The sequence below is a fragment of the Oncorhynchus gorbuscha genome, linkage group LG16 (assembly GCF_021184085.1).
Source record: "Oncorhynchus gorbuscha isolate QuinsamMale2020 ecotype Even-year linkage group LG16, OgorEven_v1.0, whole genome shotgun sequence".
Classification (NCBI taxonomy): domain Eukaryota; kingdom Metazoa; phylum Chordata; class Actinopteri; order Salmoniformes; family Salmonidae; genus Oncorhynchus; species Oncorhynchus gorbuscha.
Window position 1 is genome coordinate 25,237,892 of NC_060188.1, and position 26,934 is coordinate 25,264,825.

Consider the following 26,934-nt stretch of genomic DNA (forward strand, 5'->3'; position numbering starts at 1 on the left):
ATTCATATAGCCTGTGCTAAAACCTTGACGTTTGTGACTGTATATTGAAAGCATGCATAATGCAATAACCACTTGCCATACTACCCCCCCCAAAAAGTGTTGGAATTGAATGCAAGTGTGGTGCTAGCATTCAATTAATTATCCACTGAACAGCATCTTACACCCTTAAACACTCAAAAACCCAACATTAATTTACTTGATCTGTTAACTGCTCACTTGAAACATATGACCCTCCACCGATCCCAGCCAGAAGAATTGTAAAATGTGTTTAACCAGCTCTTTCCTGTTTAATGACAAACACATATAGAAAGATTCTCAATGCAACCACCATCATATACAGATTTAGTTGACGTCAATACACGGATCCCCTTTACATATTCCTGTTGTGTGGTTTGTCCTTCCCTCTCCCCTCATACGGCCTTACACTCATTGTGTAAACACTTAATGAGACAGGTGTGGAACAAAAAACGAATCAACACACAATGACCAATAATCTCATAGTCACAGATTATCACAGAAAATCCAGCTACTTTCTACACTTCAGAAATACTCCACACTAATATGACACGTGACAGACAGGTTACCCATAGTTCACTGCACATCACAGATATGTAGTCCAAAACAGTGCAGTCAGTATAGAACACATCAGGTCAAAATGGCAGAAAATGATAGGACGTGTCGAGATATACCTCTGATACGGCATCACATAAAGAAGAGTCATTGTATGGTAAAACGCAATCCCTTTAGACTTTTTTACAGTAGAGGTCGGTCTGATTTTATGTGCTGCAGAGAATGTGTGGGTGAACATTGTGTATTAATATGAGCAGCAACGTGAGAGGGAGATGTTGGTAAGGACAAGGGACAAAAAAAACAAACACTTAAAGACCTCCAGCCTTTACTGGATTAGAGCCTGGTGCAATTTTCTCTCATTTTCCATGGACATCTGTAGAATAACTCAATTTTAGACTACCGGAAAGCTAGTCCTCATTTACAATGATCAGAAGTGCAATTTTCATAGGGAGGTTCAAACACATCATTGGACAGGTTTCACGACAACAAAACACATTAAATAATTTATCGAACAAACAAAACAATCACGGCACCAGGATATGAAATACAGATGTGATTAACTTCAGATTTTCAGAAAGAGCTATTTTTATCCAAGATCCTGACCAGCGAGCTCAGAGTTAATCACACGGGTTCCTGTGCAACGCCCAGGGTGGGTGGAGTCTACCTTACACCAACATCACATTGGCTGTCAAGAGGAACAGGGAGGGTTTTGGAGCAGTGGTCAGGACAGTGTTCAGTCCTCAAACCTTCCCTCCAGAATGCTTTCAAAGGTGAACGGGAGGAACTTGAAGCCCTGGCCTACGTAGAACTTATTCTGGAATTCCACCCTAGAGAGAACAAGAGAGGCGACAGTTAACATCAGGCATATTACAATAAGAACCATCAGTCAATGCAAAGATCAATGCTGCACAGACATACTAGTCTAGCACCATCAACGGTTATACAAAGATCTTTTGAAAGTAAGTCTGAGGAGTCCCTTTAAACTAGTTTCTTTGAGGTGCAATATAGGTAGCCCTTAATGATTGTATCAAGCCAAAGCCAGATGGAGATGGCGAGATGACCCCTGCTCTCCATTCCACAACCTCCCTGTGTAACCCTTTGTATCACACCCACGTTAAGGCCTAGACCTGGTCCTCAGAAGTGAAAAACAACCCTCTTTCCATCTCCCCATTTATAAAATCTCCCTGCAAACTAACGGCTGGATAACCTTTCAATGGAGGAAGCAGACATGCTCGTCATTCCTCCCTATGTCTGGAGGTAGATGTTCATCTGAGTAGGCTGGGGCTCTAGAATATTCCACTAAAATATGCTTACAAGAGAAAGTAAATCTTTAGCGCCATTATGCTGTCCGGGGGTGTCCTCAGATGGGGCCACAGTGTCTCCTGACCCCTCCTGTCTCAGCCTCCAGTATTTATGCTGCAGTAGTTTATGTGTCGGGGGGCTAGGGTCAGTTTGTTATATCTGGAGTACTTCTCCTGTCCTATTCGGTGTCCTGTGTGAATCTAAGTGTGCGTTCTCTAATTCTCTCCTCTTTCTCTTTCTTTCTCTCTCTCAGAGGACCTGAGCCCTAGGACCATGCCCAGGACTACCTGACATGATGACTCCTTGCTGTCCCCAGTCCACCTGGCCGTGCTGCTGCTCCAGTTTCAACTGTTCTGCCTTATTATTATTCGACCATGCTAGTCATTTATGAACATTTGAACATCTTGGCCATGTTCTGTTATAATCTGTTATAATCTCTGTTATAATAGCCTGGTTCCTCTAAGTTTCTTCCTAGGTTTTGGCCTTTCTAGGGAGTTTTTTCTTAGCCACCGTGCTTCTACACCTGCATTGCTTGCGGTTTGGGGTTTTAGGCTGGGTTTCTGTACAGCACTGAGATATCAGTTGATATACGAAGGGCTATATAAATCAATTTGATATGATGTAGTCAACTAGCACTACTTTCCTTCAGAACATTTAAGGCAAAGAAACAAAAGAAAAAGTGATCGGGTTTGTGTTTCTATGAATCTGAGATCGTAATTTCTCCCTAGACTGAAAACTGATTTACAGTGAGCGCCAATAGTATTGGGATAGTGACAAATGTTTTGGCTCTGCACTAGAGGTCGACCGATTATGATTTTTCAACGCCGATACAGATTATTGGAGAACCAAAAAATCCGATACCGATTAACACTTATTTTAACAATATAATACATCAATAAAATCAATTTAGCCTCAAATAAATAATGAAACATGTTCAATTTGTTTTAAAAGTGCAATATGTGCTATGTAAGAAAGCTAACGTTTCAGTTCCTTGCTCAGAACGTGACAACATATGAAAGCTGGTGGTTCCTTTTAACATGAGTCTTCAATATTCCCAGGTAAGAAGTTAAGTTGTAGTTATTATAGGAATTATAGGACTATTTCTCTCTGTAGAATTTGTATTTCATTAACCTTTGACTATTGGATGTTCTTATATGCACTTTAGTATTGCCAGTGTAACAGTATAGCTTCCGTCCCCCTCCTCACCCCTACCTGGGCTCGAACCAGGAACACAACAACAGCCACCCTCGAAGCAGCGTTTACCCATGAAGAGCAAGGGGAACAACTACTCCCAAGTCTCAGAGCGAGTGACGTTTGAAACGCTATTAGCGAGCACCCCGCTAACTAGCTAGCCATTTCACTTCGGTTACACCAGCCTCATCTCGGGAGTTGATAGGCTTGAAGTCATAAACAGCGCAATGCTTGACGCACAAAGAAGAGCTGCTGGCAAAACGCATGAAAGTGCTGTTTGAATGAATGTTTACGAGCCTGCTGCCGTCTACCACCGCTCAGTCAGATTATATGCAACGCAGGACACACTAGATAAACTAGTAATATCAACCATGTGTAGTTAACTAGTGATTATGATTGATTGATTGTTTAAAAAAAAAAAGTTTAATGCTAGCTAGCAATTTACCTTGGCTTACTGCAGTCGTGTAACAGGTAGTCTCCTCGTGGAGTGCAACAAGAGGCACGTGGTTATAGCGTTGGACTAGTTAACTGTACGGTTGCAAGATTGGATCCCCTGAGCTGACACGGTGAAAATCTGTCGTTCTGACCCTGAACAAGGCAGTTAACCCACCGTTCCTTGGCCGTCATTGAAAATAAGAATGTGTTCTTAACTGACTTGCCTAGTTAAAGATTAAATAAAGGTGATTTCCGATTGTTATGAAAACTTGAAATTGGCCCTAATTAGTTCTGATTAATCGATCGACCTCTACTCTGCACTCCAGCATTTAAGTTGAAATGATACACACAAATGTCATACCCTCCACAAAACGCTAACTTCCCCTGTTATTGTGTGAGGCTTGCATGTCTTGGGGGTATGATATTTGTGTGTCTAACTTTCTCCATCATCATCATTATTCACAATTATCTGTAATTATGGTAGCATCCACATTAATGTAGAAGTGTTTAGAAACATATATTCTTATTTCCAATAAAAGTGATTACAAAACCATTCATTTCTATTGGGCACAAAATGATCTGAAACAACCAAAACAAACAGCGAATGCATCCAACAAGCTGTAGTCATTGTGTACTAGGAATATGGGTCCAAACGTTTGACTACACAAGTGAATTTGTCCCAATACTTTTGGTCCCCTAAAATGGGGGGGGGGGGGGTGTACAAAAAGTGCTGTAAAAAAAAAAGTGCTCTCTCCACTGGCTTCCAGTTGAAGCTCACATCCGCTACAAGACCATGGTGCTTGCCTACGGAGCTGTGAGGGGAACGGCACCTCAGTACCTCCAGGCTCTGATCAGGCCCTACACCCAAATAAGGGCACTGCGTTCATCCACCTCTGGCCTGCTCGCCTCCCTACCACTGAGGAAGTACAGTTCCCGCTCAGCCCAGTCAAAACTGTTCGCTGCTCTGGCTCCCCAATGGTGGAACAAACTCCCTCACGACGCCAGGACAGCGGAGTCAATCACCACCTTCCGGAGACACCCGAAACCCCACCTCTTTAAGGAATACCTAGGATAGGATAAAGTAATCCTTCTCACCCCCCCCCCCCCCTTAAAATATTTAGATGCACTATTGTAAAGTGGCTGTTCCACTGGATGTCATAAGGTGAATGCACCAATTTGTAAGTCGCTCTGGATAAGAGCGTCTGCTAAATGACTTAAATGTATGTAAATGTAATTTCTAAAATGTTTCACCTGATACAGATGAAAGTACCCTAAAATGGGGGGGGGGTGTACAAAAAAGTTCTGTAATTTCTAAAATGTTTCACCTGATATGGATGAAAGTACCCTAGAAATTAAAGCTGACAGTCTGCACTTTAACTACAGTCATTGTATCCTTTCAAATCCAAAGAGCTGGAGTACAGAATCAGTATTTGATTGAAGCTAAAATGTCAGAATCTAAAATATACCAAGAAGTGTTTAAGGGATGACTCCTCTCTCAGCTACTGGAGGAATCGCTTTGGCTGGATCAAATGGTTTTGAAATAGGAGCAAGTGGGTATGCATGTTAGCCACAGCTACATTTACTACTGCTATACATTTGACAGACGCCTGACATTACCATGGCAGTTCGAAAGCAAATTTACAACTGTGTTAGTGGCCACTAAGAAAAATAAGTTTGATTTATTTATTTAAAAAAATGTTATTTCGAAGGCCTCATGTCTTATTTGCCCTTCAGTGAGAGTGGAGCATTAGATTCCAATGTGCTGGGTAAATATAGTGATGAGGGTCTGTGTCAGTGCTGTTGAGAGGGTGCCAGTGCATGATCCCTTCCAGTTCAAAAGGGCTGTTCTGAGACACCAGATGTTTCTCCATGATGGAAAGCATCTCACACACACAATCCTCCACTGCTTTATGGGATGCAGAGATTCCAGGTTCCTGGCCAAAGAAAGAGCTGGAGGTGAGAGCTGGATAACCACAGCTCCCAGTAGCACCGGTCTGCTTAATACCAGTGGGACGGAGAGACAGGCCCTGTTTCCATTGAGACGCACACGGTTGTGGGCTCAGACGATGCCCCGAGAAACTAGAGCTAAAACGTCTGTTACCATAGTTACACCAGCAGGGGGCGCTACAGGGCTGAGCCACACCTCCATGCCCCCTGACAGAGGAGGAAACAACTGAAGACATGCTCCTTCCTTCACAGGGTGGATATCACAGGGTAACAGAATCATGGATTACAAAAAGAAAACCAGCCCGTCGTGGACGTCTTGCTTCCAAAAAAATTAAACAACTTCTTTGCGTGCTTTGAGGACAATACAGTGCCACCCACGTGGCCCACAACCAAGGACTGTGGGCTCTCCTTCTCCGTGGCCAACATGAGTAAAACACTTTTTTAAAGTGTTAACCCTCACAAGGCTGACGGCCTAGACGACATCCCTGGTTACGTTCTCAGAGCATGCGCAGACTAGCTGGCTGGAGTGTTTGCTGCTGCTCGCTCTTGCTGCTGGTGAGTCTCTGATCCACCTCTACGCAGACGACACCATTCTGTATACTTCCGGCAGTTCTTTGGACACTGCTAACAACCCTCCAGGCAAGCTTCAATGACATACAACTCTCCTTCCGTGGCCTCCAATTGCTCTTAAATACAAGTAAAACTAAATGCATGCTCTTCAACCGATCGCTACCTGCACGTACCCGCCTGTCCAACATCACTACTCTGGACGGCTCTGACTTAGAATACGTGGACAACTACAAATACTTAGGTGTCTGGTTAGACTGTAAACTCTCCTTCCAGACCCATATCAAACATCTCCAATCCAACGTTAAATCTAGAATTGGCTTCCTATTTCGCAACAAAGCATCCTTCACTCATGCTGCCAAACATACCCTTGTAAAACTCACCATCCTACCAATCTTCGACTTTGGTGATGTCATTTACAAAATAGCCTCCAATACCCTACTCAACAACTTGGATGCAGTTTATCACAGTGCAATCCGTTTTGTCACCAAAGCCCCATATACTAACCACCATTGCGACCTGTACGCTCTCGTTGGCTGGCCCTCGCTTCATACTCGTCGCCAAACCCACTGGCTCCATCTACAAGACCCTGCTAGGTAAAGTCCCCCCTTATCTTAGCTTGCTGGTCACCATAGCATCTCCCACCTGTAGCATGCGCTCCAGCAGGTATATCTCTCTGGTCACCCCCAAAACCAATTCTTTCTTTGGCCGTCTCTCCTTCCAGTTCTCAGCTGCCAATGACTGGAACGAACTACAAAAATCTCTGAAACTGGAAACACTTATCTCCCTCACTAGCTTTAAGCACCAACTGTCAGAGCTGCTCACAGATTACCGCACCTGTACATCGCCCACCTATAATTTAGCCCAAACAACTACCTCTTTCCCAACTGTATTTAATTAATTTTGCTCCTTTGCACCCCATTATTTTTATGTCTACTTTGCACATTCTTCCATTGCAAAACTACCATTCCAGTGTTTTACTTGCTATATTGTATTTACTTTGCCACCATGGCCTTTTTTGCCTTTACCTCCCTTCTCACCTCATTTGCTCACATTGTATATAGACTTGTTTATACTGTATTATTGACTGCATGTTTGTTTTACTCCATGTGTAACTCTGTCGTTGTATCTGTCGAACTGCTTTGCTTTATCTTGGCCAGGTTGCAATTGTAAATGAGAACTTGTTCTCAACTTGCCTACCTGGTTAAATAAAGGTGAAATAAAATTTTACAAAAAAAGACTAATTCAATCTCTCCCTATCCCAGTCTGCTGTCCCCCAGTTCAAGATGGCCACCATTGTTCCTGTTCCCAAGAAAGCAAAGTTGACTTAACTAAATGACTATCACACCATAGCAATTCACTTCTGTCATCACGAAGTGCTTTGAGATACAAGTCAAGGATCATCTCTTCCACCCTACCCGTCAACCTAGAACCACTTCAATTTGCTTACCGCCCCATTAGGTCCACAGACGATGCAATCGCCACCCAACTGCCCTCTCCCATCTTGACAAGAGGAATACCTATGGAAGAATGCTGTTCATTGACTACAGCTCAGCATTTAACACCATAGTGCCCCCCAAACTCGTCAACCCTGTGCAACTGGGTACTGGACTTCCTGACGGGCCACCGCTAAGTGGTGAAGGTACTTCGCTGACCCTCAACACTGGGGCCCCACAAGGGTGCGTTCTCAGCCCTCTCATGTACTCCCTGTTCATCCACGACTGCATGGCCAGGCACACCTCCAAGTCAATCATCAAGTTTGCAGACGACACAACAGTGGTAGGTTTGATAACCAAAAACGACGAGACAGTCTACAGGGAGGAGGTGAAGGCCTTCGGAGTGTGGTGTCAGGAAAATAACCTCTCACTCAATGTCAGCAAAAACAAAAGAGATGATCGTGGACTTCAGGAAACAGCAGAGGGAGCACCCCCACATCCACATCAATGGGACAGCAGTGGAGAAGGTGGAAGGTTTTAAGCTCCTCGGTGTACACATCACAGACTAACTGAAATGGTCCTCTTATGCAGGTGAAGAAGGAGCAACAGCGCCTCTTCAACCTCAGAAGGCTGGGGGGGAAAAAGTGGTTTGTCACCGAAAACCCTCACCAACTTTTTTCTCTTATTTTTTCGAGAGCATCCTGTCGGGCTGTATCACTGCCTGGTACGGCAACTGCGCCGCCCACAACCGCAGGGCTCTCCAGAGGGTGGTGCGGTCTGCACAATGCGTCACCAGGGCAATAAAGATCATCAAGGACAACAACTGTTCACACCGCTACCATCCAGAAGGAGAGATCAGTACAGGTGCATCAAAGCTGGGACCGAGAGACTGAAAAACAGCTTCTATCTCAAGGGCATCAGATTGTTAAACAGCCATCACTAGCACAGAGAGGCAGCTGCCTACCTACAGACTTGATATCATTGGCCACTTTAATAACTGGAGCACTAGTCACTTTAAGAATGTTTACATATCATATGTATATACTGTATACTACACTATTCTATCTACTGCATCTTAGCCGCTCTGTCACTGATCATCCATATATTTTATATATTCTCATCCCATTCCTTTACTAGATTGTGTGTATTAGGTTTTGTTGTGGAATCGTTCGATATTACCTGTTAGATACTGCTGGACTTTCAGATCTAGAAGCAGAAGCATTTCACTACACTCACAATAACATCTGCTAACCATGTATATGTGATCAATAAAAATGTGATTTGACCCAAGTCAACGAGTACTCCAGACTAGCAGAAGATGGAGCCCTCCACAGCTTACAGTAGCTGTTAAGTGCAGGGAAAGTTCTAGAGACCTTAGTTTGAGACTCCTCAGACATTGTCTATGTGCAAGAGATCAGTGTGTCTCTCACCAGTGCAGACGCAGTGCGTGCAGGAAGGCAGACAGGCCCTCCATGATGAGCAGGATGCAGACAGTGAGGACGGCGAAGGCCCCGAAGATGATGGACAAGGCAACGAAACCCCCAAAGCTCCTGGAGGACAGGCCAAGGTGCATCACCATGGTCCACAGAACCTCTGACAGCTCTGTTGGAAGAGAAGGAAATCAACTGTTTTTCTGTACCCTTTCAAAGAGAAACCAAAAAGGGTAGAGGGTGAGACACAGCGAGAGAGAACATGAGAGAGAGAGAGAGATTTATGTACTCACGTGCGTGGGCCAGGCTGAGGGCCCATAGACGTAGGTAGGAAGCTGTGTTGGAGATGCAGCCCAGACAGTATTCTATGGTGTGGATGGCCTGGTGCACAGCCACGTCCCCAAAGTTAAACTGGAGGAGGGAGAGAGAACACACACCCAGTATGAACCTCTAGGTGACAAGGACACAACAGTACAGGGACCAGGAGACCGGTCCAAATGAGGTCCGGGGCAATCTCTAACGACAGTAAAGTTCATGGCTAAACGGTACCACATTGAGGAAGACATTCACCAGATTAAAACAGCTCCAGAAACAGCAGCCTGACCCACTAGTCAGACCTCTGTAGCAGAGGTCTCCCAAGAAGCTCCTTCCTTACAACCCATGAACCAGACAAATGATGAGCTCTGCAGGATATGCCATGCTGGTGATGGTAGTACCACCTCATGATCGGGGCAGACAGGAAGCACTACTAGTCTAAGGGTGTGGCCAAGTGTGCGGCTGCGTGTTAGAAGAATCCCTTGAACACCCGGAGACAGCAAAAACTCAGACCACACACACACACAGTCAACAGCCTCAGGGGACAGAACACACACATGTAGGACAGAGATACACACGATCACACACAAGCAGAGGCATAGAGAGACTAGCAGGACATGCGCTTTGGGTAAAGGGATGGGGGGGGTGCTTGGCTTACCACTTCCTCCTCGGTGGCCTTGAAAGCGATTGACAACGAGTTAGGTTTGTTAGTGACAGGACATCAGAACACAGTGATGAGAGAAACAAGAGAAAACAATGACATTAAACATAGGAAGATGTATAATATAGAGAAGGTAATTAGGTGTTGCAGTCATCACAGGCATTGGATCAAAACTACTGACAAAGTTTCTTAAGTGGCTGCATAAAAACATTATGGCACTGGTATCTAGGTGATGCATAACCATTCCTCCAGAAGCATGCATTTGTGCATGCCTAGTACTGTGACAACATTCTACTGTGACATTTCCAGATATATCTATAGGCCTTTGGTCTTTGGCATATTGTTGTTGTGTGTGTTTGTGGTTGCTAGGGGAGACAGTGATGGGGAATGTAATGACCAATGGGGTTGGTGACCCACTTCTGACAGTGACAGCAGGTGGGACTGGGCTGTTTGGGTTACACCCTGCTCAGCCATTCAGGAAGGCTGGTTAGAAAAAAGGCTAACTAAAGCTTTAGCCTAGTTAACGGTAATAAGCCATTTACCATATCGCAGACCAAAGACGGTATTTCCCAATTTAACACAAATTAATGAATTACGCTCTGTCGTTTAGGATTAACACAGTTAGCGTAATTTGGATACTTGACCAGATGACCGGAGCAGTTTATAGGCAGGAATTCATTAAAGGTGGCCTGTTATAATGAGTTCCTCCATGTTAAAACAAAAATGCTATATTTACTGTTTTAGTTACTTAGCACCCTGCCTGCCTGAACACCTGCTGGCCAGAGGGAGGAGCTGCACAACTCTAAACACAAACACTGTCTGGTCAGTGAACTGGAAATACACTATGCAATTAATAAATGGCTTGAAACGGATTGCATGGTGATACATGCAACCACTGCAATTCATTCAGCCTTTTGTTAATGAGCCAGAGCTCACATTATCAACATGAGATGTAACATGGCTCTAAAACGTCTTGGAAATGAATTTTTATTTTATCTTTATTTAACTAGGCAAGTCAGTTGGGAACAAATTCTTATTTTCAATGACGGCCTAGGAACAGTGAGTGGGTTAACTGCCTGTTCAGATTTGTACCTTGTCAGCTCGGGGGTCAAGCTTGGTTACTAGTCCAACGCTCTAACCACTAGGCTACCCTGCCGCCCCAACATATTACAATTAAAAGATTTGTTCCTGCACAGCCCCGTCCACTGAGTCACATAGAGATCGCTTCTAGTCCATGACCTTAAGAGTTTATAGTGGCATGGACTGTAGACTAACATTGCTAAATAAAGTAACCTCCAATCAAATACAATTCCTCTCCACTTTAAAGCCAACAATGATAGGAGAGGAATCTGTTTGAGGCGCTTTGAAAGCTGCTCTATAAATCCTGGGTCCTGGAACCATAAAAGAGCAAACTGTTTGTAAACAGCCATAACTGCTTCCTGCGAGCTACAGAAACAAACTGACAGCTTGTCTGGTTTGAGGTTCACAGGAGCCTATTGTATCGTTTCATATGTTTATCAGAAACTCCTGAAAAGGTGAGGGAGAGAACACAGAACACTCCCACAGACTTGATTCAGTGTGACCGTTTACTGTCTAAACATTCAACTACATTTTTGTAGGTATTACAATAACGCACATGTTGAGTAATAAGAGGTGCTGGATTAGCTTTGTGGTCCGTTTCATTTGCTCCTGCCATATCCCACTTCTATAATGAATACATATTCTATGCTACTGTTGGTGAAGCAGGGAATATGAGAGCTCTGGTAATGTAAAGTAAATGGGTTGGGTTTCTATATGTGGCTGATGACTTCATTACTCAAGGTTATGCCATCTGGGCTCGGTCTGGATCATATTGCCTACAGCAGTATCTAATGGAGTCCGCCATTGGGCCAACATTATAATAGACTACTCTGGTCACATACTTCATATGTGCTAGGCCAACAGAGTGGAGGCTAGGGGGCATCCTGGTTTCTCACCTCATGCTCGTCGTTCTCCGAGTGCTGGGAGAGCTGGTCATGCTGGATGATCTCAGCCTGGTCCTCCGTGGGGCCGTTTCCCACCCGGATCCCTCCAAAGTTCTGGGTGCCCTGGAGGAACAGACAAAGAGGACGACAGGGGTTATTGCTGGGGTCACAAACTCTACACTCCAGATCCCAATGGAACAAGTGTGTGTGGGAGGGCAGATGTTACTACAGTACCAAGTTCTTCTTCCAGAGGTACTGTCGCCGCAGAACCAGGGTTTTCACTATCAACATACAGGGAACACACGCCAGGGCTATCAACACCAGCAGCGTCTGAATAACCATCTGTGGAGGGGAAGGACGAGAGAACGAGGGATGTTAGATGCGTATGAGGCGTCACACATTATCCCACCAGAAAATGGCTCCCTCAAATTGTTTTTTTTATAAAGGGCAGATTGACAGATGAAAGGATGGATGGAATGATCACCTGTCCTCTGTAGAGGGGTTGGTTGGTGGGGTCGTTATAGTTGAACAGGAACATGTTGATGAAGGCGATGAGAAGACTAGGAGCATTTCTGGAGGTGTGAGCGTCGTAGGCCAACCACTTATAGAAGACCAGGATGACCAGGTAGCCAAACAGACTGGCCATGAACACAATCTCTGGGATGAAGCCCAGGTAGATGTTCAGGGGTTTTTTGAAATACCTTCAGAAAACAACAAGACATGTTCACCATCAGATAAAATAGTCATGTAGACAGGAAACAAACTGTCATGGTTCCTTAAAAAGTTAGTTTGGGATAAAAAAAAAGTAAAAAATAAAAAAGCACCCCACCACTTATTTTGATAGACAGCAGAGGGATAAGGATGGGGAAATATAAACCCTTTCAAATGCATAGACAGTGCTCTAAATACAAGGACTGTAGCTTCTAAGCGTGACTCACAGGTGGTTGAAGAGACTGAGAGACACTCCAAACAGCATGTGGATGACCCCCAGGATCACTGACATCTTCATCTTGAAGGAGTTGAGGAAGGTCAGCTTGTTGGTGGCAATGTTCCAGATCTGAAGAACACAGTCAAACAGTTAGAAGACAATGAAATCAGGATGATAGAAATGTAACACATTACAATTATCAAAATAACACTTTTTTTAGCTCACTATCCAGCTTTATTGTAAGGGGATTTCAGCTTGTTGTCACAGAGACTGAGTACTCACTGGGTCAATGCCAATGGGGTAAGGTCCATTGAAGACTCCTCTTACTGCAGGGTCCAACTGTAAAACCTTGTTTTCATCCAGTGTCTGAAACCTGAGAACATCAAACATGGCATGAATCATCACTTCAGAGGGCACTGCCAACAAGGTACAGGAAGTAAACTAATCTAATCCACAGACAGTACGAGACCGATAGAGAGGGATACTTACGACCAGGTGAGGTTGTTAGCGCGGAGGTCGAACATGGGCCTGACGCTCCAGCCAGAGCCAAACAGGTTGAGGGACTTGGAGAAGCAGTCGTTGTAGATGATGCCGGTGTAGATCGAGAAGATGCCCATCAGTAGGATGATGTAGCGCCCAGCAAACACCATGCTGAACATCTACACAGACAGGAAGTGATACTGTTTGAATCCAACACCATGTTGAACATCTACACCCGCAGACAGGAAGTGACACGTTACACTGTTAGAATCAAACTATGGCCACGTTCTGTTGCAAAACACTGTAGAATGTTGCAGGCAGAAAAAACATAAATAGAGCCGAAGTGATTCCTTATTCTACATGTCAGAGGCATGTTTGTTCTACATATAATATTTTTATCAGAATGTTCCAAAATATTGCGTCCTGCTGAATGCGCACCACGCCGAACATCCGCAGACCAAAAAGTGATACTTTACACACGGTTAGAATCTGGTCTCAGTTACATTTTGTTTTAGCCATAGAGGATTTGGTTATTTATTCACACTCAAAAGTTAAACTGGCCATCATGATGACACTACAGTGTTAGATTCTATGGCCCTGTCTAAAGCAGAGAGGTAACCAAGCCCTGATTAGTTCCCAGTAATGGAGCTAGAGGCTGGATAAGGGGTGAGGGATGGAGCTGATGGGCTGATGGCAAGGGTAGTGATTTCCCTACCTCGTTGTCGTTCTTCTGGGCGACCAGGCGGCTCTCTCTCAGGACCAGGTAGAGGGCAGCGCAGGTCATGAGCACCCCATGGCCCAGGTCCCCAAACATGACAGCGAATAGGAAGGGGAAGGTGATGATGGTGTATGGGGCTGGGGACAGGGAGGGAATCATGAGCGTACACATTGTGGAATGGGAGAGTGAACCCACCCAAGCTCACACCGACACACGTACCAGTGATACACAATACAGCATGATCGACAGTGATGGGGTGATAATGGGGGAAATAGACTTGGCACCGGGGGTGAACATTTATCACCTGCTTTGGCTCAGTGATCTAGCCAGCTGGATACATATACATTATGTGAGTTATGAGATCCCTACAAAATAAAAGTCTGCTGCCTAGTGAGGTACATGAAACAACAATGCCTATCATTTGAACAATAGGTAGTTGAATGATAAAAGGGAAATAAAGGATAGCGAGAGAGAGGAGGTTGATCGTGTCAGATGTGGTTACCTGGGTTCATCTCGCGGTAGTTGCCGATACCGTAGGCGTCTACTATGTTCTGGAAGCCCGAGGTGAACTTGTTGGTCTTGTTGAAGGTGGGCGGGGTCTGCTTAGTCTGCATCCTGTTGAGGATGGAGGGGACGGTGGAACCACTCTTCTCCTGGAGACCAAGACAGAAAGACTGTCAGAGAAACACACTCAGAATGGTCAGGAGGACAACAATAGAGCTCTGTTAACCTCTCCAGGGAGTTGAGGTATTCAGCCCTACAAGGCATTGAGAACAGCAGGAGTTGCCCTGCCTGCTCAATCTCCCATGAATGTGTCTAACAAAGGGATGTTGCATTGTTCCAGCCAGAGTTTGACTGTCAGCTGGCCTGGGATCTCCTCAGCACTCAGGAATGAGAGGAATCCTCCTGCTTTCCCCATTAGTCTGTAGACTGGGCACTGGGACCTTCCATACCGCCATCACTAAAAGTTCTGCAACAACGTCAATAAATCAGATTAATATGACAGGTTCATTTCCACAGCTGATTTGGAGATTCATCTATCATACTAGATGTATCATCTGATCTCCCACGCCTGCTGTGTGTGAAAGACAACAGCTTGTCCAAGGGATGGTTCGATGGCTGAGGTAGAAGCAGAATCATTGTGTGTATATTGAGGGCAGTATATCCCTGTGTTTGTCAACGAGGCACATGGTCTGGATAAGAGCGTCTGCTAAATGACTTAAATGTAAATGTGTAAAAAAAGCCTGGTGGGATAAATGCAGCATGGAGACTGAATGCTGTGCGTGACAGGGTTAAGCCCTTACTGGCATGAACAGGGCAACAGAACAGGACTACAGAAGAGGACAGGACTACAGAAGAGGACAGGACTACAGAAGAGGACAGGACTACAGAAGAGGACAGGACTACAGAAGAGGACAGGACTACAGAAGAGGACAGGACTACAGAAGAGGACAGGACTACAGAAGAGGACAGGACTACAGAAGAGGACAGGACTACAGAAGAGGACAGGACTACAGAAGAGGACAGACAGCATGACGTCCTGATACCGCTGGAATCTCGCCTCATGATGGGTGTACAATCCTCACATACCCAGCACTCACGCAGTGCCTCTCCATGTCCTGTTAGCAACGTCTCTCAGTCTGGATCGGTTAAGACTTAATGGCCTAGCAGAGTCCAGGCATAATGGCCTCAAAGCTGAGTTAACTGGTGACTATGAGGCTCGCTGGTTCGTAATGTCTTAATGCTACGTGTCCTCCATCAAATGAACTTGACCTAAACAGTATAACAGACATGTGCCATTAAATAGATATGGAATGAACCCATTCCCACTATTTTCAACCAGAGCCCTATGGACTCTAAAAAGGTAATAGGGTGCTATTTGGGACGCAACTTAAAACTTCCTGTACCTCCCCCATGCCTCTAGTCGAGACAGATGTCCTCTCGACTCACCGTGCCTCTCCGCAGGGCGAACTGGATTGAGTCCATGTCTGACACGGGGCACCACACCTCGGCGATCAGACACTTCTGGGTGACATCGATGTTGCACAGGTTCAGGGTGTGGTAGATCGCCTTCATCTTCCTCACCTTGATGAACCACACTCTAACAGTCTTGGCTGCAGCTTGCAGGACCCGCTGTCTGTGGTCCTCAGTCTGGTTCAGCACCTGTAGTGGGGAGGGAGATCAGGGTTTGAGACACGAAGACAAGATGCGACTAGGATGCTACTGTAGTTGAAACCTTGTGTGGCTGTGGTCAGAACATATCCAGCTGTGTAACTAGCTCAGGTGCTCTGTCCTAGACAGTCTACCGACTGTTCAAGTTTGCATTCAGTTCTCAATTAACACAGTCGCACTCAGCATTTAAACAAAAAAAGGTATGCGCCTAAACTGACCTCAACTGGAAAACAGATGCAGGCCTAGATGTAGGCCAGGGTCGGAGACTGTGGAATCAGGACAATCCTCTAGTAGTTTCCACTCAAAGCTAAAATTGTGTGGGGAGTGGCATTGTTCTACATAGTGTGCCTTCCCTACATGCCCAGAACAGCATGTGCTGTTACAATGAATCAGGTTCCCCTTCTTATTTGTGGAGGTGGTTCACATTAATAGAAGGCTTTGCTGGACAGTGTGCACTATGTGATCAAGTTTGATAAGGGGTTATATCAGACCCAGCGTAGCAGGGTTTCCCGTAAGAGCCGGCGGAGGCGTTCTCAGGTATGCAGCACTGACTCATATCAAGTTAATGTCTTATGATCAGCGGATTGCTAACATGCCGCTACCCTACACCCACGTTGTCAAAACCCTCTCACGCCCACAAACACACACTGTTCACTCCCAAACTAGCGGGCCTGGCATTTCCCCTCCACCCTCGCCCTTCTCGCTTGTCGACGACTATCCCGCCCCCGTAGCGACGGGCATAACAGTGGACCCTCAAACAGCGAGGCAAGCATTCCCAGGCACTTACTGGCAATGAGAGGATGTTAAAATTTCTGGCAGACAGGGGGCCTGCCAAACGTAATGCAGAGTCTCTCACGCTGTCCACACTGGGGTCTGTAACTAATCCTGAACCACAGAGATTCTCAACACACACACACACTGAAACACACATATACACACACACCACTGAAGCACAGATATACACACACACACACATCACTGAAAAACACACACACACCACTGAAGCACATATATACACACACACACCATTGAAGCACACACACACCACTGGGCATCTGTCTATCAGAGAGAAGTGCATTGTGAGTGATTTTTTATTTATTTTTTACTTCAAGCTAACCCCATTCCTGAGAATGGGCGTAGTAAATGTGGTCACTATGTGAGTGTAGGTGGCTAATTGGCTGAACTCTGTGTAAACCACCCTGATGATCAGCTGGTTTCCCATATGCAAGGCGAGTGAGGGTTCCTCCTAGCCAAACAAGGAAAGGATGCCTCCTGTCCATCCAAGTGCAAAGCGTCTGCGCCACCAGACTACGTAGGGCTTTGGAGCAGAACTGGGTATTCCCAGAGGGAGTATTGAGTTTCTCTTCGTATAGGGATGGTGTTGCACCATACACTGCTGCTGTTCCACGGAAGGCTAAACTGAAGTTCTGTCTGTGTGGGCTGGACTTCTAAAGACCACAGCTCACATGTTGCTCAACAGCTGCAAAAAAAACAGAAAACACTGAGACAGGCATTGTTCCTGGGTCACCAGACACAGTTGGCACAAGGAGACAGGGTGTTAGACACTGGATTATAATACCAAAGAGGTGGTGTTTGTGTTGGGATTGGCCTTCACTCCCAGTCCCGTGCCTGTTTTTGCCCCGTTTTAGAGCGGTGAGTCACTGTGCCAGGTTTAGAGGTGCTCTTCCAAAGGCAGGCCAGAGGCAGATCCAGTTCAGCCACCTCATGGGCCTGGCACGGCACGAGTGACAACCGTTTCTGACCTCTCCCTGTAGCCTTTTCACACCCAGCTCCACCCAGCCCATTGATGCCGACGCCCACTACCGCCGAAGAGGTTGAGTGAGTCAAACACTGAAGCCAGAACGTTTGAGATATGAACACTGCAAACAGACAGAAGTTAACTAAATTTGAAGGCCTCCCTAATGTGATCAACAAACATCCTCTGTGGTTTTGTGTGATAGATAAAATACCTATTACTGCACCACTGCTGGGGGAACTAATCTGGTATCAGTCTTTCCCTCCACTTAATCATAATTTGGCTGAGGGCTTGATGGCTCAATACAGAGGAAATGGCAGAAAGAGGAACTGAAACTTCCGCAGACATTGAAGCAGCAAGACGCAGAGCAAGAATCCTGACTACGCAAAAGTGTAACGTTATCAGAAAGTTAAATAAGGTCTATCCAAAAAGCACATCAAAAGATGACTCATGTCATGTTGGAAAATAGAAAGGTTTCTTTCCTCAAACTAATGACTAAAAACACCTTCGAGTTAGCCACATACCTCATGTGGTTACCTACCACTCCCCTCCACCACAGCCTCTGGCAGCTGAGTATACAGTTACAGGCAAAACAGAACACTAATCAGAAGCCATGATAGAGCCCAGATCAAGTTCACAATGAAAACAGATGAAATATTGAGGAACTAATTCACTTGAAAATGTAAGGATCTGTTAGATTTAATTTATGTAACAAGACATGATGTAAATATCTGTTCGTTTTGGCTGGCGAGCTGACTGTGTGGACTCCCTGTCTGTGTTACAATAGGCCAGGCAGGTCGTACCATCTGCAGGTCATCGATACGAGTGGCCACCCCTGCAGCCATCTCCTTCCTCTCCTGGGGGGTCTCTGGACAGGGGTACAGTGACGCTCGGAACCTGAGAGGTGAAGGAGAGAGGGGTTGATCTACCCAGAGTGCCTGGAGCGGAACAGAAAACCAATTACAACATTCCTCTGTCTAGATTAGTTAGCGTTTCTTGAATTTCTCAACCAATCATAGCCCCTCACCCTTCACATATCTTCTTAACCCGAGTCTTCAGCTGATCTCCTTGGAAGAATATGATGAAGACAGACTTATAGACCTGGTCACCCTGTAGGGAAAACATATCAACAGGAGTTAAGTGAAGAGGAGACTAAACATTGCCTTATAGAGCAGAAATATCACTATCATAAAGAGTATGGGTGAGGTAGCATGAATAAGGAGATCAATGGCACTCATATGACAATCACAATGTCACCAAGCGGTCATGGTACAACAGTATACCACTGAATAGGTCACAAAATCATGCACAGTTTTTGTTCCCCTAAGCCCTCCAGATTATTATACTAGTATCAGTGAACAGTTACTGACCGTGGCAGGGTCCTCCAGTGAGTCTTCAATGTCTGCCTGCCTCAGGAACACGTTACCACGGCAAACCCTCCACAGCATCCTCTCAAACGTAGGGATGCGCTCCCTGCTGATCACCCCAGCAACAAACCTACAGGAGGACGATAAGGCATGGATCAGCATTTACAGTAGAATAGCTACAAAATGCATCTCATCTCAAAATAAGGTGTTTGATGTTTGCAATGAGTCAGGTCCCTAAATGGCAGCTCAAGTTGGAGCTGGTCCAAGATCAGTCCGTAATGTAATGGCATTACAGAATGAAACCTGGGCACATAAGGACAGAGGTCATTGATTTTGTTTGTTCACACTGGTGATGGGCGCACTACTGATGAAAACATACTCTCTGGATAGTGGTGGATATAGGAATGGGAGCTGAGGGCATGGGAGCCATGGAGGAGCATCTAACAGACATCAGATGGGAAGCCCTAGGGCCTTGGAACACTGCATCTGTACCAAGCAATCCATTAAAAAATTAGCGCTAAACTTTGCCACAACCACAGTATTGAGCTATTTTAGTTACAGTTTTCTGAGAATGATTTTTTCACCCCATTTTCTGTTGAAATTGTCCCCGATTTGCTTACACCTTATGACATTTAATCAAATCTATTTTCTTTGCCTCTGTCTGCAAATAGATGACAAACTGATGTCACCCCTCTTCTAGAAAGCATGTGTCCACATCAATGTGTTGCTGGTGTTTGCATGCTATGTAAACTGCTTATCATCAGTCTGATTTGTCTATCTGCTCACTCTGTCCACTACTGAAGACAGAACCCTGATAAACAGAGCTACATCTTACTGCCAGGCAACATGCTAGAGTGGTAACACCTGTAGTAGTACTGGCCTCTTATCAACCATTAAAAGTCATTAGGAAACAATTGTCCACCAATACTGACAGGGCATGTGGGCTGTCAGCTTAGGGACGGAGTACGCAGAGAGACACAGAGCACCGCCGCACACACTCCGTCAAGTGACCTTAGTGGCCCAACTAATCTGACAGCCTGAGCTTGTGTGGGCCAAACTATTTAGGTGTTACACTGACTGACTCCACCTCCAGGAAGTAATGTAATGACAGTCTTTTCATTGACCTTTAAGTCTTGAGGAGATGGCTAATGCATCCTTAATAGAGTGGACCAAGGACTCACCCCAGTCTGAGAGGAGGACGGGTCCCTACTTCAGTGGGATCCATCAGGGTCGACGACTCCTCCAGCAGGTTGGGGTCCTCCATCTGCAGCGGAGTGGAGAGAACGACAACCAATACATTTAGACCAAGATATTTACAGCCAATTAGACATATGATAAAAAAGCATTAGCAATGCATCCCTGTTTTCAGGAACAACTGGCTTGCTTTGTTGGGGAACTATTTACACCCTGGGAAGGTTTGACAGTTCAGTGGGCAGGAGAACGATATTTCACATAGGCCAGGCTCTTCAGAAAACATAGCAAACAGCTAGCTAGGGTTTATATGAAGAGTAAATTATTGGCAAAAAAGGCTACACATTCAGCTGAATGATTTACCCCCATGCAACCTCATAAGCGCTTGTAAAATAGGCGATAACATTTTAAGTTCAAGTAGCTTTGCTTGCAAACTCAGTGGAGTGGAGTTGATGCAGGTCAAAAGTACAGACAGTAGGTAGTCTCGTCTCTGTCATATGTGAATGACTATCTGTGTATGGCGTATTACTCTGCTATGTAACCTAGGTGCATCTTTAAACTTGAATAACTGGTCTGGGGTTGGGGATGTAATTACCAAACCGTTATAAATACACAAGCCAATTGCTACCATATACTGTACAAACGATGCAGACATCAGACCCATACTAAGTTAACATAATCCTATGATTCACTATGAAGTCCGCAAGGGGCCTAGTCAGTAAGGCAGGCACAGAAACGCTGTGAATATATAGCGAATTGGTTTGTGTACAGTGGAGTTGACCTCGTCGAAGAATTGTTGGGTGCGGCGCAGGATATGCTTGAGCTCCGTCAATTCTAGGAAGTTCTTCTTCAGGGCCTCCTGGTTGGTGTTGATCTCCTTCAGCTCATTCTCCAGCTTCTCAAAAGTGGCCTATAGAGACAGAGTGTGATGGGGGGTTAGTGAGCTGGGGACTTGGTGAGTTGAGCACTTTGTAACCAGAGTGGATTCTTAGTGAGAACGGAGTGAAGTTACCTCCAGGTCAATCATGTCCCTAGGGAGGGGGACCTCTGGGTTCTCTCCCGTATCCACCATTGGAATGTTGGCTTTCTTGATCTCCTTCTCCACAAACCCTGTGAGAGAGCGAGATGACTGGGTCTGAGTAGGGATAACTAATAGCAGTGATACTGTCGTAAATATGGGGGAGTATAATGAGTGAAGCAATGGGTTAAACACTTGAGCTCACTCACGAAGCTTGCGGTCCATCTCCTCACATCGACGCACTTCATTGACAAACTTGCGCTGAAACACGTTCACATCTGGGTTCAACTGTAATGCAAACATGTAAACTATTCAAAACCTTTTGCCATCGCAGGGATAAAAATGCCTTCAATCCATTTGCCATTATCTGTCATATACAACTAGAGACAAACATTGTGTTGTAACACTAAGATGCATTCAAAGAAATTGTAGCTTAGGCTACTTCTATAAAAATGCATTAACTTATCCGGAAACCTCAGAGCGAAGACAGAATTGCTAATATCTTCTGAAAACAGCTAACTGGTGTCCGCACTATCATTTGATCTTATGAATGAGGAGAGGTAATACAACCAAATAAAGGGTATAATAACAACATACTGGGTACAACAGCTAGTCCCTTTCAGTGTTTCCCCTAGGATTTATTTCAGAACGTGTGGCAATGTTGGTGTGGGGGATGGGGAGAATGTCCTTATGCTGGGGCAGTCTGGGGGCATGCACAACCGTGAGTTTTGGGGGGGGAGAACGACTGAGAAATTCACTTTTGGTGACTTTTTTTAAAAGGACATTTTACGGCAAAATGCATTGAAGTTCAATAATGTTGACACCATCTAAAATATAATTTTCCCTTTAAAAGCACTTTAGCCTATCTGACGCAGCTTCAAATACATTGGCTGAAACATGGCATTGCCCATCTGTATTTACCTAATTGAAAAACACCTAGGACTCAATGAGTCAAATGCTACAAATATACACCGAGTGTACAAAACATTAGGATCACCTGCTCTTTCCATGACACTGACCAGGTAAATGCTATGATCCCTTATTGATGCCACCTGTTAAATCCACATCAATCAGTGAAGTGGGGGAGACAGGCTAAAGTATGTGTGCAATTCAAAGGTTGAATTGGTAAGACAAAATATTTAAGTGCCTTTGAATGGGGTATGGTAGTAAGCGCCAGCTGCACCCGTTTTAGTGTCAAGAACTGCAACGCTCAACAATTTCCCGTGTGTATCAAGACTGGTCCACCACCCAAAGGACATCGAGCCAACTTCACACAACTGTGGGACGCATTGGATTCAACATTGCTCAGCATCCCTGTGGAACGCTTGACACCTTGTAGAGTCCATGCCCCAACGAATTGAGGCTGTTCAGAGGGAAAATGGGCTGCAACTCAATATTAGGAAGGTGTTCCTAATGTTTTGTACACTAACTCCAGGGTTTTTTCTGGAACAAAATGGGGCTTAGGTTGTGAGTGTGGACGTGGTCAGTAGCGCCATCTCCAACAGAATATTTGAGGCCCTCTTGGCTACAGAGACAAGTTTTCCTGCAATTCTACACATTTTGCAATGTTCTTATGCTATCGGAGTGATTCAAACATTTTAATTAATGGGGGCCCCCCCATGGCTTTTCCCCCCTTTTTCTCTTAGAAATTCTCCAACTGTCATTTTTATTTTGGTAATTGTAAGTTCTCAAATATGATCTTGTAAAAAAATGTTTAGATCCATTATATTTCCTACATACTTCTTCAGGTTTTAGTCATTTATGTTTAAATTAAAACATTGTCTCATCCCAAAAATGTAGAATAATATTTTTGGGGGAGTGGCGGCAACGATTTAGCAGCAGCAGCCTGCTGAATATGGGAAACACTGCCTTAGTCTTCCCCCGCACCATATGATCCCAGGAGGGATGTCATGTGTGAGCTTTCCCATGCTCAGCCTAAAGGGTCAGCTACGGGCACATGATGAAAATGCTGCAGACGCCACGGTATGTGCTTTCACAACCATCTGACTGATTCGATATTACTACAACAGACTACCATATTCATCTACTTCCTTCCTGAGTTTGTCCTTTGTTAACAGCCATACATTACACTGCTCTAGACCAATATAGCCTGAAGATGGATTGACAAACAGAATAGCCATCAAAATAAGAAAAGAGAGATAATAAGCATAGTCTAGCTCTAAAGCATCACAATGAGGAATGGAAAAAGAGCAGCCTGAACGACTCACATCACGGAATTGCACCATTCCAATCTCTCCCAATTCGCTGACACAGCAGTAGGCAGACTCTGATTGGAGGTAGAGCTGGGCCAGAGTCATCTCCTCACTTCTGAAGAGTTCCCCCATGACGGTGAAGTGTGGTGCACCTGCTCAGTGATCAATGGGATCCTCCTGGATATCTAGCTAGGGTCAAAAAGATTGAAAACATCACCTGCACAGTAAACAGGAGCAGCAGAGTTCCACCAGAAGGAATGAGCCTCCAATGTTTTCAGAAAGACAGCCAACTCTGAGAATACATAGGCCTGCATTGCCAAGGGAGTTCCCTTGTGTTGCTTCCTTTCACAATACAATAGCCTTAACTTTTTTATTTGAAGTGTCATTTCAGAGAAAAAGATCTTGGCATAGACCTGCACCCTCTTCTAAATGTGTGTTGTAAGGATGACCCTAATTGTACAGCAGTAATAAACATTCTGTATTAGTGATGGTTTATACTTAAGCGAGAAGCAGGCATGTTTCAGAAAAAAATATCTAACATCGGAGCACCCATAATCTTTGCAGGAATTCAGTTTGGCTCATTAGTCATTTTGAAACTGGGGAGCCACTCTTCAAGAACCATAATACATGTAAAAGTACCATCATATGTGACAGTGCGATCCTCATTTAGTTTAATCTCCCTATCACATTTTGTACAATCAATGACAGATTTTCGAGCCAAGCCTTTGAGTTTCTCAGTCTAGGCTGCAAAATGACTCAGGACAGACAACAGGTTCACACTATACTCATTAAAAGTAAATTAAACACACATTCATATGTTCTTGAAGTGCAAATGCCTCGAGTGCCATAACAGGTTTAGCTCGCTAGCTGTGGATTAAACCGTATCATGTGATCCGATTTGCCAGTCAAGCAGGATTACATCGTCAGTATCAACACTAACTACAACGGTTGAGCAACTAGTGGGGATACATTTAGCAAACGATATAAACGAAGTCCATGAAAGAGGGTCTCTTTAGTAGGGTCACTGCTTGCTTAGCATATCTGCATGACCAGTTTTTGTCTGCATCCTTGGCAGCTCGAGTCAGGCAGTGAGTCTGATCTAACGTTAGTGTTTGTGTGTTTCGACAGTTGCAACTCGTTAACTAACGTTAATTAACGTTACATAAGAACAAAGCAGTTCGCTATAAAATTCGGTAGCCAGCGGTAGAGTTAATTGTCACCGTATATCGACTATATGAACTGACAATTAATTGTACCGCTGGCTAATTTAGCTAACTAACAAACATTAATAGCAAGCTAGCTAGTTAGCTTGGACGCAGGCGAAGCACTTGTTGGACGTCAAACTTTCTGGTAACGTACGATGGGCTAACGTTGTTCAGCAAAAACAATGTTATATTAAAGTACAAAATTACTAACTAACGTTCTTACTCGACTGACACTCGGGTTATTTGGCTATTTGACCTCTCTTGGCAGAAATCTAACTAATCTTAAATCATAGCTAGCATAGCAAGTTAAACCTAGCTACGGTAACCGGATAACGTTATAGCGAGCTACTGTGCGGTGAATGTTACTGAACCATCCGTAACGTTTGCTTTACTAGCTACAGGGGGAATATATATATATTGGAAACAATGCTGGTATTGAACAAGTAATACTGTCAACAAACATTTCTTACTATTGTTGTAGCTAGCTACGAGTCTTCAGTTCCCGGCTCCCAGTTTTCAACGCTGTTCCACACCGCGCTCAACGAAATATCAGCTGATCAGAGGCTTGGCTACTGCGCTTCACGTCACCTTTGCATAATATTGATGATCACGATGATGCACCCCTCAACTCATATAAAGATAACATTAATTATTGCCATTCACGTTAAAATGTGTTATTTATCAGACGCTCTTATCCAGAGCGACATAAAGGAGCAATTAGGTTTAAATGTCTTTCTTAGGGGCACAATGACAGATTTGAGTTGGCTCGAGGATTCAAACGAGCGACCTTCGGTTACTGGCCCAACTCTGTTAACCGCTATGCTACCTACCAATTAAACGTGTCCAAGCAACAGATCTGGGTGCAGACCCGCCAACTCCAAATTCGAAGGATAAAACATAGTGACTTCAGAAAGTATTCCTACCCCTTAAGTTATTTTCTCATCCATCTACACACAAAACCCATAATGACAAAGTGAAAACATGTTTTAGACATTAAAATTATTTTTTTTAACTGAAAATGGAATACAGAAATATCTAATTTACATAAGTATTCACACCCCTGAGTCGATGCACATTTGGAAGCGATTACAGCATGTTTCTTTAAAAAAAATATTCAAGCTCTGTCAAATTGGTTGTTGATCATTGCTAGACAACCATTTTTAGGTCTTGCCATAGATTTTCAAGTAGATTTAAGTCATAACTGTAACTCAACCACTAACATTCACTGACTCTTGGTAAGCAACTCCAGTGTAGATTTGTGTTTTATGTTATTGTCCTGCTGAAAGGTGAATTAATCTCCTAGTGTTTGGTGGAAAGCAGACTGAAACAGGTTTTTCTCTAGGCTTTTTGCCTGTGCTTAATTCCATAACAGTTATTTTTTTTATCCTGAAAAACTCCCCAGTCCTTAATGATTACAAGCATACACATAACATGATGCAGCCACCACTATGCTTGAAAAATTGGAGAGTGGTACTCAGTAAGGTGTTGTATTGGATTTGCCCCAAATATAACACTTTGTATTCAGGACAAAAAGTGTATTGTTTTAGAGATTTGTTATGCAGTTTTACTTTAGTCCCTTGTTGCAAACCGGATGCATGTTTTGGAATATTAGGTTCGTATTGTGGAGTAACTACAATGTTGTTGATCCATCCTCAGTTGTCTCCTATCACAGCCATTCAACACTGTAACTGTTTGAAAGTCACCATTGGCCTCATGGTGAAATCCCTGAGTTAGGAAGGACGCCTTTATTTTTGTAGTGACTGGCTGTATTGATATACCATCCAAAGTGGAATTAATAATAACTTCACCGTGCTCAAAGGAATATTCCATGTCTGCTTCTTATTTTTTTACCCATCTACCAATATGTGCCTTCTTTGCAAAGATTTGGAAAACTTCCCTGGTCTTTGTGGTTGAATCTATGTTTGAAATTCACTGCTCGGCTAAGGGACCTTACAGATACAGTTGAATTCGGAAGTTTACATACACTTAGATTGGAGTCATTAAAACTCGTTTTTCAACCACTCCACAAATTTCTTGTTTTAACAAACTATAGTTTTGGCAAGTCAAT

At 44.3% G+C, this 26,934-nt stretch overlaps 1 protein-coding gene across 4 annotated transcripts; it reads right to left on the reverse strand.

Moving 5' to 3' along the window:
• Window positions 1-267: 267 nt before the first annotated feature.
• Window positions 268-25,664, reverse strand: LOC123999207 (V-type proton ATPase 116 kDa subunit a1-like). 4 transcript variants are annotated; one of them, XM_046304745.1, is made up of 22 exons: window positions 25,337-25,664; window positions 23,677-23,850; window positions 21,658-21,736; window positions 21,443-21,540; window positions 21,200-21,340; window positions 20,421-20,503; window positions 19,243-19,369; window positions 18,900-18,982; window positions 18,676-18,769; window positions 15,895-16,107; window positions 14,447-14,597; window positions 13,942-14,081; window positions 13,236-13,405; window positions 13,029-13,119; window positions 12,757-12,875; window positions 12,303-12,519; window positions 12,053-12,160; window positions 11,831-11,941; window positions 9,852-9,869; window positions 9,172-9,289; window positions 8,879-9,050; window positions 268-1,397 (listed from the first exon to the last, which is right to left on the reverse strand). In XM_046304745.1, exons 2-22 carry the CDS (start codon window positions 23,791-23,793, stop codon window positions 1,304-1,306), a joined length of 2,544 nt encoding a protein of 847 aa, XP_046160701.1. In that variant the 5' UTR covers window positions 23,794-23,850; window positions 25,337-25,664; the 3' UTR covers window positions 268-1,303. The 4 variants fall into 4 exon arrangements, with proteins under 4 accessions (XP_046160701.1, XP_046160702.1, XP_046160703.1 ...); XM_046304746.1 differs by having other exon boundaries at window positions 21,212-21,340; window positions 25,337-25,662; XM_046304747.1 differs by lacking the exon at window positions 9,852-9,869.
• Window positions 25,665-26,934: the final 1,270 nt, after the last annotated feature.

Excerpts from the sequence above, each read along its gene's own strand:
- LOC123999207 (XM_046304745.1), bottom strand. The coding sequence starts at position 23,793 with ATGGGGGAACTCTTCAGAAGTGAGGAGATGACTCTGGCCCAGCTCTAC. Across the intron at positions 21,541-21,657 it reads GGAGATGGACCGCAAGCTTC|GGTTTGTGGAGAAGGAGATC; the intron begins GTGAGTGAGCTC and ends GCTCTCTCACAG. Across the intron at positions 12,161-12,302 it reads AACCCCTCTACAGAGGACAG|ATGGTTATTCAGACGCTGCT; the intron begins GTGATCATTCCA and ends TCCCCTCCACAG.